At 33.5% G+C, this 16,327-nt stretch overlaps 2 protein-coding genes and 2 long non-coding RNA genes across 4 annotated transcripts; all 4 read right to left on the bottom strand.

The window, feature by feature from the left end:
- On the bottom strand, nucleotides 1-1,788 carry LOC120262356. The gene is made up of 3 exons (XR_005536763.1): nucleotides 1,767-1,788; nucleotides 1,369-1,443; nucleotides 1-31 (listed from the first exon to the last, which is right to left on the bottom strand). It is a non-coding gene; the product is annotated as an uncharacterized LOC120262356 (long non-coding RNA).
- Nucleotides 1,787-2,324, bottom strand: LOC120262355. Its single transcript, XR_005536762.1, has 3 exons — nucleotides 2,250-2,324; nucleotides 1,950-2,032; nucleotides 1,787-1,808 (listed from the first exon to the last, which is right to left on the bottom strand). It is a non-coding gene; the product is annotated as an uncharacterized LOC120262355 (long non-coding RNA).
- A 772-nt stretch (nucleotides 2,325-3,096) lies between these two features.
- LOC120260157 (probable receptor-like protein kinase At5g39020) lies at nucleotides 3,097-5,351 on the bottom strand. The gene is given in 6 exon segments (XM_039267598.1): nucleotides 3,097-4,034; nucleotides 4,037-4,079; nucleotides 4,081-4,122; nucleotides 4,124-4,245; nucleotides 4,341-4,531; nucleotides 4,638-5,351. Coding segments are annotated over 6 exon segments (2,040 nt in total). The 5' UTR covers nucleotides 5,342-5,351.
- A 4,672-nt stretch (nucleotides 5,352-10,023) lies between these two features.
- Nucleotides 10,024-14,406, bottom strand: LOC120260155 (rust resistance kinase Lr10-like). Its single transcript, XM_039267595.1, has 3 exons — nucleotides 13,677-14,406; nucleotides 13,337-13,503; nucleotides 10,024-11,001 (listed from the first exon to the last, which is right to left on the bottom strand). The coding sequence occupies exons 1-3, from the start codon at nucleotides 14,404-14,406 to the stop codon at nucleotides 10,024-10,026; spliced, it is 1,875 nt and encodes a 624-aa protein (XP_039123529.1).
- Between the last annotated feature and the right edge of the window lie 1,921 nt (nucleotides 14,407-16,327).

Raw genomic sequence — 16,327 nt, 5'->3', positions numbered from 1 at the left:
ACAGACCTAGAACAAGTTGCTGGACACCTTCCTGAAATTGATACATTTACAAACATAATAGCAATTGGTATTGATGAAAGAAACCATGGGAAGCGCAAAACCATTGTTCCAAAAGCAATTTACGCATTATGTAAAGCACTTAGAAGGTAGAGGAGACATGAATCCTAGAAACTAGACAGACAGCACCTCCATACTACCATATGTGAACGACAGTACGAATTAGAGCTGAGGTACTGATGAAAACCATAAAACATAGATCCATAAAATTTAAAGAAGGGTGTCATATGATGGGACAATCGTTGAAAGTGACTGAGGAACATACTGAAATTATTTCACCTTAGAAATCTTAAGATTACCTCTAGCAACAATAAATAGTTCAATTCTTTTCCAAAAGGCTCAAACACTCAGTCTGAGTCTCAAAATATTTCTGTAATTCTAAGACCAGTTTAAGGTTTCCTGCCCAAAAGCCACCTCTGCATTGTTTCAATGAATCACAATGCATCTGTGCAGATGACAGATGGTCACAGACATCTAAAATTTTTAGTCTTGGAAACCATGAGACACCATCATCATTTTTGCTAATAATTTAATTATCACGGTGGCCAAGGTTGTTAAAGTACATGAAAGAATTGGATCGGCAAGGAAGATATTAGCATAAGACACCACTCAGTGCAAAACAAGCCAAATGGCAAGTATTGAACATGACCTAGGTTGTTGGAACTTAATGTAAAGTTGAACATGTATGATGATGAAGCGAATTACATCCATCATCACTCTAACAAAATCAATAACCTAGAGAACACAAGTTAGATCACTTCTTTAAGATGAAGGAAATGGCAGATGTGCTGGGAAGTTATGCATGAGCCCGAAAGGAACCTTCTGAAATTTCAAAAACAGTGCAGGTGAAAGCAGAATAAATTAATACATTGAGATAAGCGATAATGCGAGAGCCTTGAAACTGAACTTTTTTTCAGTAACAGTGATGAATAAAAAATGGAAAATTTTCAACTCAAAAAGTAAAATATGATCTCAGAAAATACCCAACAATTTGAAAGAATCCTATGTGGTCTAACAGGACGAGCTTTTCAGCCACAAAGAAGAAAACTAACAGAGATAATATCGCACCTTTGCGGTGCCTCCATATATATATATATATATATAACTAAAGAGGTTAAACCACTCTCATTATAACAAGTTATCCAAAATTATGGTAGGAACTAGAGACCAGAAATTCATTAAGAAAAGGTTTAAATGTAGGATAAATTATTATACAAAAACAGGACCAATCAGTGATGATTATGAAAAGGTTTTGCATATAGAAAAGGCTTTGATGAGATCATATACACAGAAATAATGCTCTGAAGGTACCTTTGTGGAGTAAACCCTCTCATGAGATTCATCCAATATGATGTTTGTAGCTTGATCAAAGCCTTTTAAAACTCCCTATGGCAATCACAAATCATATCACAAGAAAATCGGAGATAAATCGTTAATATTGTTTCAACAAATTTAAATAAAGCCAAAAGAACTATTCAACAAGATAATAAAAATTGAATCATCAGAAATAATAAAAGCCATATTCTAGAGCATTAACCTAAAAATGTGAACAACTGAAGAACAAAAATAAAGAAATTGGGAACATCTTGGAAGCATAGAAAATAGAAAAGAGAACCCGTCAGATTCATCAGGAATACAAATTACATAGATTTACCTACAAAAATAAGATAGTTAAAACAATTCAATACAAACAAAAAGATGCATCTCACCACTATATTGCGTCCATCATTTTGTGATCACAGATATGGTCTCTGCAAAGATAAAGAACACCAGAATCAATGCCACTAACATTTATAAAAAAAAAAAAAATCAGATTTTTAATGCGGCATTTCAAATCTGTAAGCATCTAATAATCAGACTAGTCTAACTGACAACAAGTAGAGAGCTCTTACGGTCCACGAGAGATTCAAGTCCAGGACCAGTAGCCATTTCGCCACTCCACAAAGCCCTAAATCAAATAATTTTCTCACAAAAACTGCAAAAAACCTCGAATTAAACTCACCAATCAAGAAAAACATCATTAAAAAAATAAAAATAAAAAATAAAAATAAACAGGAGGAACAAATTCATCTTCCAAAATTGGCGTTCCATAGAAATCATAAATATATAAAAACCAATCGATGTCAAACCAAGACCATCCATGATCGGAACCCTAGAAGTGGAATTAAGAAGAAGGCGGAGAGAATGGATACCAGAGGCTGAGCGGACGGAATCCCTCGAGCAGACGAGCGGTGACTGAGAAAGCGAGGGTTTTTAGGAACAGTGTGTGGGGTTTTGTTTTTAATCAAATATATAATCTAGTTTCTCTAGAATTATTTGCAGTTACATATATTTAATAATATATATATATTTGTAAAAATTATTTTTTTTAAATTATAACACAAGATTAAGATTAAAAACATTGCAATTGCATTCGAGATCCCTGAAAATAAATAAATTACATTTTAAAACCTTTACGTCATCATTAGCCCCAATAATTTACTCCAAAATTTTTATAATGTCACAGTTTTTTTTGCCTTTACAAATTTAATTTGGGAGAATTGCTTGTATATTCTTGTAAAAGCAAGTAATTATTGATATACCATAAAAAAAAAAAATCATATTTAGCTAGATCAATGAACCATACAGCTGTGGTAATTAAAAAGAGAAAGATACAGTATTAAGCATTTAAGTGAAACTGAAACCAAGATGCTCATTGGCATCACAAGCCATTTAAGTAGATTAAAGCATTGCAATTTCTATTTGCTTTCTCTATATTTTTATAATTAATGTTTCTTATCAAGTGTATAATAAATTTTTCTCATCAAGTGGGTGCTTCCTAGAAAAAAGAAATTTTAAGCAATTTTATCATATTAAATTTATTAATTAAAACAATAAAGAATTAAGCTTGCATAATTAGATTAATATTTACTTAACCAATTGATAAAACTCGGAAATACAGTTGTTTATAAAAACAAGATCATAAAATTCAAATGTTATTTTAATTAGATTACATTTGATCGCTAAGGAGTAAATACTATATGACTTCAAGGAACCCCTTTAATTTATCTCATCAACATCTTCTGAGATAGTAGTCAATTTTTCATCACCGCTAGCTGTGTAAGTATGACATCTCTTGAGGTGTCTGAGTAGGCTCTGAAAAAGGGTTTGGGGTGGCATTTGCAAGCTATGAACATCACCTTCTAACATGTCTAATACTTGACTCATAGAGGGTCGATCTGATGGACTCATTTGTATGCACCACAAACCTATCATGCATAACTTTTTTTCCCCTTTATCAATCACAATGCTTGTATCTGCTTCCACTGCATCATGCTTAACCATATTATTGATAAGTTTGTCATAAATCCATGATGGATAATAAACTTGGCTTGTATTCTCTACTTTTAGATTTGAATTTCTTCTTCCACCAGCCATTTCCAAGAGTAGCATCCCAAAACTATAAACATCAGATTTATGGGAGATAATACCAAAACTTCTTGATATCAACTCTGGTGCAATATATCCTATAGTTCCTCTAGCAACACTGAGTGATACGAATTTGTTGTCCCTTGGATATAGTTTTGCCAGGCCAAAATCAGAAATTTTTGGATTGAAATTATGGTCCAAAAGAATATTATGTGGTTTGATGTCAAAATGAAGGATTTGCATATCGCATCCGTTATGTAGATAATCAATTCCTCGAGCAACTCCAATTGCTATATCAATCAGTTTGTCTAAAGAAAATTTGTGGTTGGGGCCATTATTAGAAGAGAAGATATACTTGTCAAGGGAACCATTAGCCATGTACTCATACACCAAAGCTCTTTGTTGGCCTTCTGCACAAAAACCAACTAGTTTCACCACATTTACATGGTGAATCCTACCAATGGTTGAAACTTCATTAATGAATTCTTCACCGGTATTATTTTTGGAATTTGCCAACATCTTAATAGCAATAAGTCGATTCCAAGACAGTCGACCTTTTGAATACAAAAACCAAATCCTCCTTGACCCAATTTATCGCTGAAGTTGCTGGTCAAAAGCAATGATATCTGTGTATGAATATCTATTCGGTACAAAAAGTTTGTTGTTGCCTTAAGAACTTCTCCACGATATCAACTGATGACATCATTTGGTACCATTTGCAAAAGAGGAAGGCAAATATTGTCAGAGGCGCAAACACAAATCTACCGAACACAACAAATGCTGCAAAGAAGTAAAACCAAGAAGATTAACCTATAGTCAGAATCTAATATATAGTAAAATAAATATTATAAATCACTGAGATGCTGTATTTATACCAATATATCCTTTGGATATTTGCATCAATACTACCACTAAAACAATCGGTACCAGAAGAATGTGATGATCTTTGATACAGCCTCCGTCGAATAGGCAGAAAACAAAATTAGCCTCTAACATTCCTGTCACGAAATTTAGAATTCGGAATAAAATTGGAATTTCATTATCGGTGATGTACTGATAAGTTAACCTGCAAAATATATAGAAATTACGGTGTTTCTTATGAGTCCAGTAGTTACGTGCTATGCATATGCATATGCATGTACTCACATACTCTGTTGGAAATAAATGCTCACCTTATGGAACTCCACAAGCAATCTCGGAAGGATTTTGGCCTGAAAACTTTCCTGGAGAGGATGAACCCCTGGGCTAAAAACTTGATTATGTCAGTTGGCAGTTGGTCTGAGAATTCATAATATTTAACAGGAAATATTGCAAGTGAGCGGCAGGAGTACATAAGATTACTAACTACATATGATTCATAAGTATAATTGATGAAATAGATGAAGGAGTTGTTGTGGCTCAAGCAAGGCACAGGCCTGTACTTGGAGTTGTTCTTCACTTCTTTTGAGCAATTCACCATAGTAACCCATGGGCCTTGCCGTGATATGTAGTAACTGTTACTGTTCATCTCAAAGAGTGTCAGAGAGGGCAGGGGAAGATGGCAGCTGCCGTCGTTCACCATGCCAACATCCACGACTTCTATTTTGAAATTGACTTCTATATAGAAATAATAGGACAAGTATGTAATATTGTTGACGTAGTAGTTGTTGTTGAGTAAAGTGAGGGTGGTGCGGTTGAGATCATCGCAGGTGAGCTCATAGTTTGGATCGCCACAGTTGGACGGGTCATCTTTTAGACGGAAAGGATTTTTAATGTTTGTGATGTTCCCACATGAAGAGGGAGGACAATCATGGCGCCCTCCGGAGACAACAACGGAGGAGGAGAAGAAGAAGAAAAAAATGGAGAGCAAAGCTGCAGCAGAAGCGGAGTTAGCCATATCTGATCTGGAATACGAAATTGTTGTTGCAACCTCACTAGTATATATTTCTTCTATGCAAGGCACAATACACACCCCTTTCTCAGATATTCGGCCTGTTGCATAAGTACGTGTGAATAATCCAAAATCCTTAAGCTTTTATAAAATTTAAAAAAAAATAATAATAATTGGCATTATCATCTTGATCATGAGGTTGGAATTTAAGCGTCTACCAAGACTTCAAGCTTGTGCTTGTATTCAAAGTCATCATGTGAATGATGGAAGACTTACTTAGCAAGCACCTCCAAATTACATCTCAAAACAACTATCTCTTTCAAATAATAATAATAATAATAATAATAATAATAATTTATTTTCCTCTCAAGCGAGAGGTTGAGGGTTCAAATACCTCCCCTAAACAATGGATTAGGGTTATAACTTATTTATATTTAAAAAAAAAAAATCTTAAATGACTTCCGCTTGCCATGTGTTATTAGTAATCATGCCTATATTTTTTATTGAAAAAAGTTCTACTTTTTTCTAATGTCGCCTCGTATGTTAAGAGCTTCAAAAGAATGTGGTAACTAAATATTTTTTATGATAATATAAATTTAAGTAGTCTTAAATTAATTATATTTGATGCTTAATTTTGGATGATTATTCGTTTTAAAATTTTCGGTGGAGTTAAATTTTTATTATAAGAAAAAAGATTAGATACCACGGCGTTCAATATATTACTTTTGTTAATATATACCCTACCTATTAAGATGGACATAAATTGGAAGTACTGTCATGGTCTTCAAGTACTGAGCTTAATTATTCAATGTATACTTGTTAAAATTGTTATAGTTGGAAGTATATGCTTCTATACATTATTTACCCAATAAAGATTACCTATGTATATATATAGATATCATAGTATGTTAATTTTTTAATAAATAATTGTTGGTTTTTGTTAAGAGATCAAGTTTTAAGCATCTAAAGGAGCCTTTTTGAGATTGTAATATGTTGTAAAAATCAAGACTTAACTCTTAAAACAAAAAAATTTCTGAGAAGCATATTTGATACAGAACAAAGCAAATTTATTATTTTTATTTATATATCTTCTAAAGATGGTTAACTTTAACAATGGTATTGACCAATATGTTCTATTAAAAAAAAAAAAAGAATAATTTCTCCATTTCCATCCTCTTTCAATTTCAGAAGTTTGGACGTCTTGGATACCATTCATTGATGTTTGACATCGATTTTTTTGGATCTACTTTGTAAATCAATTTTATGGAATATTTCTTTTGAAAAAATAATTGAATTTTAACTCTCTTGTTTTACCTTTGCAGTCAATTATTGTTAAAATCATTCATATGCTTTTAGCATGGCTTTCTGTAGCCAGAGATCCACACCAATTACTCCCTAGCGACTCCATCTAGAATCTAAAGCGTTCGCTCACTTTCCTGAACGAGCAAGCATCCCAACATCGCGGCACCACAACCACTTCAAGAGTGATCCCCTCTTTCTTCAGCATGAGTTGACCTCCATCGCCTTTTAGCAGACTTCGTCAACTCCTCTGTGTTATCTCTTCTTTTGCTGCTTTAGTGTGTGATTTTAGAAGTGCATCACCTTTGGTGATGTACTTCTTATTCATCTTGGTCTTGTTCTTGTTCTTTTGCTTTTCTCTACCCATGTTTCCTAGCATTAGTTTGTATTGCTTAATATTGTTTTGTTCTCCAATTTGCTAATAAAGTTGTGATTATCTACTTTTATCAAGCGCCATATATACCAAAAATTAAAATTAAAAGACCCCAAATATATATATATATATATGTTGAGTCAATGTGAAAAAAATTGTATAATATTTTTATAAAATTAATTATTAAATATATTTTTTTAAAAAAGATTGATGGTCTGAGGTTTATCCTCTTTATTAAAAAAAATTTGATGGTTAACTTAGTTGGAATTTTCGGTACCCATGTTGACAAATGGGATATAAAGTCAATTCTAATAAATAAAATGGTTTTATACTTCAGGTAAGTATTGTTGAAAAGTATTTTATTTTTATTATTTTATTTTATATTTTTGACAATAAGAATAAGCCAATGCATACCACATATTATTTACACATCAATCACAAATCCTAGATCTCCAACATGAGAGTTAAATACCTTAACTGTTGGGTCATTATGACATGAATAATAGACGACAAGTTACGGGGAACAATACTATTGGGGGAGAGATTTGAACCCATGACCTCCCCTTTACACTTTGATGTCATACCATTGGGCTATCCAATGGTTGACGGTCATTATGACATTGGCTACAAATATTTTATCTATATTAAATAAAAATATTTTATTATTATGGCTTGGTTTATCAAGTGCTCTTCTCAAATAAAATTTAACATACAATAATGTTTAAATATTCTTAATTTTTCTCTCAAACAACAACTTTTATTAAAAATTTCATAATTATGTCTCGAGATGGTAGTTATATTTTTCCCTTAAAAAAATTAGATTTTTTTTAAATAATTTCTCTTTAAAATTTTATGAAATAATCACTTACATGGATAATGTGTTTTTTTTAATGTGAGCAAGCCATAACTTTCAACCATTGTTGTGAGAGAAAATTAGATCTTCAACCTCTTATATTTGTAGAAGTTGTACGTAATTTGTTTTTTAGAAATTGTTTGCATACAAGCTTCCAACTATTACATGAATGCTTTTATCACGGGCAATTGAAATGGTAAATTATTTTTCGCTCCATTGTCCCTTCATTAAAAGGGTGTAGAGCTTCATTGGCTAATTATTTGGGCCTAATGTCTTTCTAATTATATATGAAGGATTGTTGGGGCCTGTAGAGATCTTAGCTCCATTCACTTATTAAAGAAACATGGGACTTTATTGCCCAAACCATCATTTAGAATATTTTGTTAAAGCGGAATTAATATATATTCAAAGTGAATTCACTTACTCCTCATATTGATATATCATTCTTAAAACTAATCATATGATTTATTATATTTTAATACAATTTTTAAGATAAAGAAAACTAGATTTAGGGATTCAATTGTAACTATTAAGTGCAACATGACGTTCCTGAGACCTTGTGAAATAGGGACAGTGCACACAATAGTCAATAACTATCTCAAAAGTTCATTAACTTTGTGATTTCTTGTGCTTCTCCGGAGATTCACCATCTTATTCTCACCCCAGGTTAGAGTCAGCTTATGTTCATTATGTTATGTTGTATCCACTATTAGGGGACCTATATTTTGTTTATTCTACATTGTTCCTTTTGTTGTATAGTTGACTTATCAATAACTTTGTCTCCAATTTAGTTTATCCAATTTTTTTAAAAACATATTTACATACAATTGTAAAATGTGTAATTACTAAAAAGTTTTTTAAAAAAATCAATTTGTTTTATATTTTAGTTAAAATTCAATTTAATAAAAAATTAATTTTTTCCCTCACCCCACCTAGATTGAGAAGAAGTGAATGATAATTTGGTCCTGTAGTAAATTTATTTTAACTAAGTTTTTAATTAAAATAGAATAATTTGTTAGGAAATATTAAGAAAAGACCGATTCAAGATGAATATTGCCAAGTGGCTATCTACTTAGTCTAAGATGCCGGCAAGGATGATTGGTACTCGTGCCATTTTCTCATTTCATTTTTGCACATATATTAGCGTTACTTTCAAATAAAATCTCCGGTGACTTTCAAGTCAACTAAATTTTTTTTTATATAAAATAAATAAATTATTTTTTATATAAATAAATAAATTTCATAAATTTCCAGCTTACAAACTTTATTTAAAAAACAAACCCCCTTGTACATTAAATAAAAATTATAAATGCATTGAAAGAGAATAAGAAGACCTATATTTCAATCCAAATACAAGGATAAGATTCAACATGGTTATTCCTGATCCCACACATGGTGTTACACCTATCAGACAAGGTCATACTCCGCAGGGCTAGGGGCATAAAGCAAGAGCCACTAATCGGAAAAGTCATGCTCCGCAGCCTCATGGTAAGTATTTCTTTGAAGATTAAAATTTTAGTTTCTTCTTTTGTTGCTTCTTATTTTAATAGCTTAAAATGAGTTTGGTTATTGTTGCTGCTGTGCTTCAGAGATCAGGTTGCAAGCGTTTGAATTATACTATGCATAATTCATAAAGAAGCCTCTCCTGTGTTTCAAATAACATGTATGAGACATCAAGGATTGAATTATAGGGGAAAGATTTTTTGCCAGCAAATTAATTCCAAACAACGAGCATATTATTTATTTATTTGTTTATTTACAAAAGGTGGATGAAAAAAACCAATGGTCTGAGACATAGACAGAGCATATTACTCAGCTATGAACAAAATGGTTCAAAAATAACAAGCAGCAATTTGGAATTGTGATTTAAGCATATGATTGTTGCTTTTGTTAAGTGATCAGGTTGCATGGATTTGAATCATACCAAACAACACTGCATTTTCTTGTTTGGTTTCTTATGTCCTGTGGAGATTGATCATTTAATTTACAATAACAAGGAATGAATGGAATTTCTGTCAGAGAATCAGATTTGTATTACTTAGATCTCAACAAAATGAATCAAAAGATTGCAAGCTGCAATATTGAAGCTAAGATCATTTCCCTTTATTAGTATCATTCACTGGCAATTAATTAAAACAGAGGAATTAAATAGATGCACTGCTTTTAGACTAAACAAACTATGTTGTCGGAACTAGTATTTAGTTCTTCTTGTGAGATGTTGGAGCATGGCAGGCTTAAAACAGCTAGACTCGGATCAGAAAAGAAAGGTTTGGGTGGCATTTGCAGGTCATCAACATCACCTTCAAGCATCTCTATTACTTTGCTCATCGAAGGCCTATCAGAAGCCCTCATTTGAATGCACCACAAACCTATCATGCATAACTTCTTCTCAGCATCACTGATTACAAGCTTTGCAACACCAGTGTCAATTTCTTGGGCATCATGATAAATTGGATTATTGAGTTTATCAAAAATCCATGATGGATAATAAAATTGGCTTGTTTTTTCTGCTCTCTGATCTGCATTCTTTCTCCCTCCAACCATTTCCAAGAGTAACATGCCGTAACTATAAACATCAGACTTGTGGGAGATAAGACCAAAACTCCTTGAAATCAACTCCAGAGCAATATATCCAATAGTTCCTCGTGCAACACTGAGTGTCACAAAGTTGTAGTCTCTTGGATATAGCTTTGCAAGGCCGAAATCAGAAATTTTTGGCATGAAATTATGATCTAGGAGAATATTATGAGGCTTAATATCAAAATGAAGTATCTGCATATCACATCCTTGATGTAGATAGTCAATCCCCCTGGCAATTCCTAAAGCAATCTCAGTTAGTTTCTCCAAGGAGAATCTATGGTTCAAGCCATTGTTGGAAGAGAATATGAACTTATCTAGCGAACCATTAGCCATGTACTCATATACCAAGGCTCTATGTGAACCATCAGAGCAGAAACCGATTAGTCTCACCACATTGACATGATGAATCCTACCAATGGTAGAGACTTCATTGATGAAATCTTCACCATTGGCCTTGGAGTGCCCCAACATTTTGATAGCAAGAAGGTGGTTCCCTGGGAGTCGGCCTTTGAAAACGGAACCATATCCCCCATGCCCAAGTTTCTCCTTAAAATGGCTAGTGTGAGCCCCACCCCTTAAATTAGATCCTAGCCGTCAATGCAAGCTTTTTCAATCAGAGCCATTGATTTAAAAGATTTTAAAACCCTTGCTCTTATCCTTACGGTTACCAAATATCACGATCTGATTGCAGCTCCACCGCCACGATCTCTTATATAAAAAAAAAACCCTAGCCCTCTTTTCCTTTATTTCATGGTGGTGCCGGCGGCAAGGACAAGTGGATCTTCTTCTCGAGAGTTGTTTTGCTTCTTTCAAGGTAGGATCTTTAAGCTTTGTGCAATTATTATTGATGCCGGTTGACTCTAGATTTCTTTCTTTTTGAAACCCTAAAATTTGTTCCTATTTGTGATTCATCTTTAAACTTTAGATTTAGCCGTTGAGTTTCTAGGGTTTGTTCCCAATTTGTAGTTTGAAGGAGTTTTGTTTCTCTTTTGATGTGTGCACTTAGGATCTTGATCATGATGTTTTTATGGATTAAATCACATCTCAAGGATGAGATCTTGCATGATATGTTTGATGTAATTTGAAGTATAGTTGATTGAGATACAATCTTTCGCCATGTGAAAGGAATTGCTAGTTGTTTTAGTTTGATAGGTTTCAGATTTTCGTTTTTTGACAATAACAGAAATCCCTCTCCAATTTTAAAGATCTTAGAGGAAGAATTTGAAGGAGAGTAAAATATGAAAGTTGTAGATTTTTATGTTATCTAAATAATTGCAAATTTTCAGATTTTATGCATCTGTAGTTCGTGAGATATAGCCTTATTAGTATAATTGTCTCGGATGATACTTCTGTACAAAACTTGAAGAATCATGGCCAATTTCGATGATCAGGGAGATTGAATTAGATAAGGTGAAAAATAAGAAAGTCGTTCATTTTTGAGTTGTCTGATTGTCAGTAAAATTTCATTAAGTTTGGAGTTGTAGGTTAAGAGATATGCATATTTTAAAAGTATATGTCTGAATTATAAGTTTGCAGAAATACTTGGAGATTCAATTGAATGTTATAAATTGAGTAGTATTCTAAATTATGTGAATTTCGGCTATGTCATAGTGTTAGGTGTCTATTATTCCCAGAATTTTTAAATTTGTGATTTGGAAAAGTGTGAGTGAAGTTTTGAGGGTTTTAGTACTCATTGATCATGTTGGAATTATTGGTTTGGGTCTTAGAGTGGGTAATTACTATTGTACCCTAACAATAATCAATATTTGGGGTGTAGAATAATAGTTTGAAATTTTTGCATTTGTACCCTTCTAAAAATCTTTATATATATATATATATACTATTGCTTGTTAGCCTCGATTTTGTTATTTAAAGCTAATAGGATCTCTTCCCAAATATAGGACATGCCAAAGGTGTAAGGTTTGGGAGTATTTTTGGGCGTTAATCAAGTAAGTATCCCACATATAAATCCTATTATATGTATATACTTGAAAATTCAAGTTTTGTGAACTTTTGGAATTTTTTAAAGAAAATTACTGATTATTTTGACATATATAGTTTGAATTATTTATTTATTATCTGTTCATGTTTGTATTCCATTAACTGGTGTATTTTGATATGACAAAATTGGGATCATGTTACTGTAAATTCTTGTACTTTGCTTGTTTTGAATTTTGTTAGTTCATCGTTTTGTGAGTATGCCGTATTTTGACATAGAAACTAGTCCCCAATTAACTTTGCAATAACCCTGTCACTGGGGGTTAAACACTGACCATGTCGACACGTATTTTGTTCTAGAAACTATAGTTTCCCACCGCTTTCCGTCGGTGAAGAATAACGGCCTTTGATAATTTTGGCTCGGGATCACCGAGGGTAAAAATATGACTTTTGTTAAATTTTGTCTCGGGTCACCGAGGGTAAACATATGAATTTTGTGATTTTGTTTTGGCAATAGTTGCTTGGGGGACCTATATGCTCGCTTTTAACATCTTTGTTTACTTTGAAATAATTCCGTTTCCGATTTTCTCATTTTGATAAATCATGATTTTTGTGTAAATGATCCCAATATTTTTTTAGTGGGTGCTTCATCGAGTCCGTGCTCATAAATTTTGTTGATATTTTTTTCGGATCAAGAGTAGAGTCGATGGCGGATAGCTTTAGAAGGATCGTTGGGCCCATCGCCGCTTTTATTTAGCTTGTAATAAGTCCATTTTTTGTGGGCCTTTGTTTTATTTGAATAGGTTTATATTGTCGCAATCCACTCGAGCTTTGATTTTTCGCTCTGCTTTTGGATCGGATTTGAGGCCTTGATGCCTACTTGGTTTCGGCCTCAGAGTGTACGGCCGTTTGTCGTGTCTCGGGTCCATAAAAGTTCGTGTTCAGCGTGACAGCTAGTCAATGCTATTAGGTCGGTGTAGGAGTACCGAGTTGGTACAAGACCTTTTTGCATCCTCAAAAACCTCTCTACATTGTCAACAGATGCGATCATCTTGCGAAACTTGTAAGCCAAAAACCCGCATATTATCAAAGGCGCAACTACAAACCTTCCAAACAGGGTGTGTGCTGCCAAACAGAGAGTAGATATTAATGAAAATTTTAGTTCCTCATTCTCTATGAACTTGTGATTTATCTAACGTTCTCAATATATATATATATATATATATCGATGTGACTAGATATTAACGAACTGGTAAAAGGAAACAGTGAAATGATGCTCAAATATGTTGTATTCATACCTATTACAAGCCTGGTTATATTTACCAGAGTGCCAAGAAACATTTCTAATAAAAATGGCATGGGACTAGAATCAGGCTCACCAAGGGTGAACCCCTGGGCAAGAAGCTTAAATATTTCAGTTCCTGAGTCGTTTGTAGCAGCATCATAACTCATGGCAGTCATGGCAAGAAAGCTGCAGGAACTGACTAGGTTACCAACTCTATATGCTTCTTTGCTGGCTATAACGTAGATGAAGCTCTTGTTATCAGTATTTTTAAAGCAAGGGACAGGCTTGTACATGTTGTTGTTCTTCACCTCATTTGAGCAATTCACAAAACTAACCCATTTGTCACCATTATATAATGGGAAGTAATAAGGGAAATTAGGACTCATAAACTTGCTGGCTGGCAGAGAATGAAGTGGAAGCCTGCAGCTGTGGTTTGCCATGCCAACATCAATAACCTTCATTTCAAAGTAATAGTATCCAAAGTACAAGATGTCGGTGACATAATAATCAGAGGAGAATAGATTCAAAATGACATGGTTGCTGCTATCGCAGGTGAGTTCATACTTCCGTTGACGAGGTTTGACGCAGTTAGAAGGACTGTCTTTAAGAGTCACTGGGGGCTTAATGGTGATATTTCCACAAGAAGAAGAAGGACACCGTTCAGCTGTCACGTGGAGCACAAAAGCAAGAATGTGGGAGAAGATGAAGAAGAATGAAAGCAGAGTTACTGCAGCATAGGCCATGGCTGTATCATCCAGGATGAAGGAACACTTATTATAATAAACGACACTGATTTTTAAGCTACCCTGCACTGGCTAACCACTCAGTCCCTGGGCACTTATTTCCTAAGAGACGTTCATCCAAATTTTCTACAAATTATGAATGGTCAAACATGGCTGCTATATTTATACATATGATTCCATGTAATTTGGATAAAAAATTTCCTTCCTAATCCTTGTGCTACATGAAACTTCATGTTGGATGTTAAAAGTTTATGTGGTGATCGAATACTATTGTTAATGGTTGTTGCACTTGGAATTTCCAAACATCCATCTTGTTTGCTAGCGCTATATGGTCATGATTCTATCATGATCCACCAGCTGTCATTTTTTTGCTGAAGTTTCTAGGAAAAAAATTGTCGTAATACATTTGAACCAACGGTATGTGTGTTCCTGTTTCAAGATAAAGAGTCAGTCATTGCTGAAGTTTCTATAGGAATTTTGCCTTCTAATTAATTAGTCAAGATGCCAGAAAGTGATGATTGATTGATACTTTTGTAACTTAGTGGTGTGGGATCGAAAATACGCGCCCCAGTGTCGTGTCGGTGAAAGGACACCAGACGATATATCGAATCACAAATGTTATTTTCTTTTATTTATTTTTATTTGTGTAGGCTCTTCCTTTCCTAATAGAGGCAAGCCTCTATTATTAATTACCCTAAACTGAAATCTTAGGAACCTCCGATTAAGGGCTCAAGTACAAGTAAAGGCAAGAAAACTGCGAATTATAAATTTAATTATATATCTGTTACATATATGTGTATGTATATATATATATATTATATATATATTATATATTGCTGTATATGCCTTGTTACTGCATTGCACACAGCGTTGCTGTCTTGAGATATATAAAAATTGCCACCACCACAAGATGAGCATTCTTGTTGTTGCTTCAGAATGAACACATTTTTTTTTTTTGTATAGCTGCTTCGGGATGGGTATTTTATTCTCATAATTTCATCATCAATTGCTTTGACTTTTGCTATTTCAAGGTCGTTTATATCATCCTTTGCTGGGTTGAAACTTCATTAGTACTTGATCTTTATGGAGAGCTAGCTAGCTGGTAAAATACTAAACAACTCCAGTAATGAATAAATCATTGCACAAAGCTATGATGTATGTACTGCTTAAAGTGATCTCCTTGATTGATTGTTAAATCATCATAATCTTGAACTCTTCAAAGCTTATAACACCATCTCCATTAATTAATATCAAGCCTCCTGATCATCTTCTTGCAGTCCTCTATGCTTTTGGACTGACCAAAACGGCCAAGAGATCTATTAAAGCTTTTGAGTGTAATGTAACCCTTTACTTGGATCTCATATATTTTGAAATTGATAATCTTCAAACTTTAGTTGTATCTTGTGATTCCCCATGAAACCTCCTGAAAGAACATGGAGCTCTTGATACTCACAAGCATGTTCCAACTAGTGAGAAGCAGCCAACTGTCAAATTCTCATATCACCACTCAATGCATAAATCCATCTTCCTTTTCTTACTCTTTGATTAATAGGCTTTTCAAAGGTTTGGTGGGGATTTACGTGCTTGCATGCATTCATATATATATATATATATATATAAACTATTCTCATATATATTTCTCCATGGTGGGCTCGGCCCTTTTAAAACAAATTTAATTCCCGTGAGTGCATGCATAGCATAAGCCCATGTTCTCATTTTTCATCATTTATTTATTTATTTATTTCATTTTATATATGTGAGTATGCATGCATACCATAGATCCATTGCATGGTTTTTATTCATTTCAATATATATATATATATATTGGAGATCATAGGGTTTCATCAATGGATATCACGTGAGTATGTATGCATACATGGACAGTGGTGGGTCCCATGTTTCTTAATTCAATTCACAGCCT

The sequence above is a fragment of the Dioscorea cayenensis genome, chromosome 5 (genome assembly GCF_009730915.1).
Source record: "Dioscorea cayenensis subsp. rotundata cultivar TDr96_F1 chromosome 5, TDr96_F1_v2_PseudoChromosome.rev07_lg8_w22 25.fasta, whole genome shotgun sequence".
In the NCBI taxonomy this organism is placed as follows: domain Eukaryota; kingdom Viridiplantae; phylum Streptophyta; class Magnoliopsida; order Dioscoreales; family Dioscoreaceae; genus Dioscorea; species Dioscorea cayenensis.
This window is presented reverse-complemented; position numbering and strand designations above follow the sequence as displayed.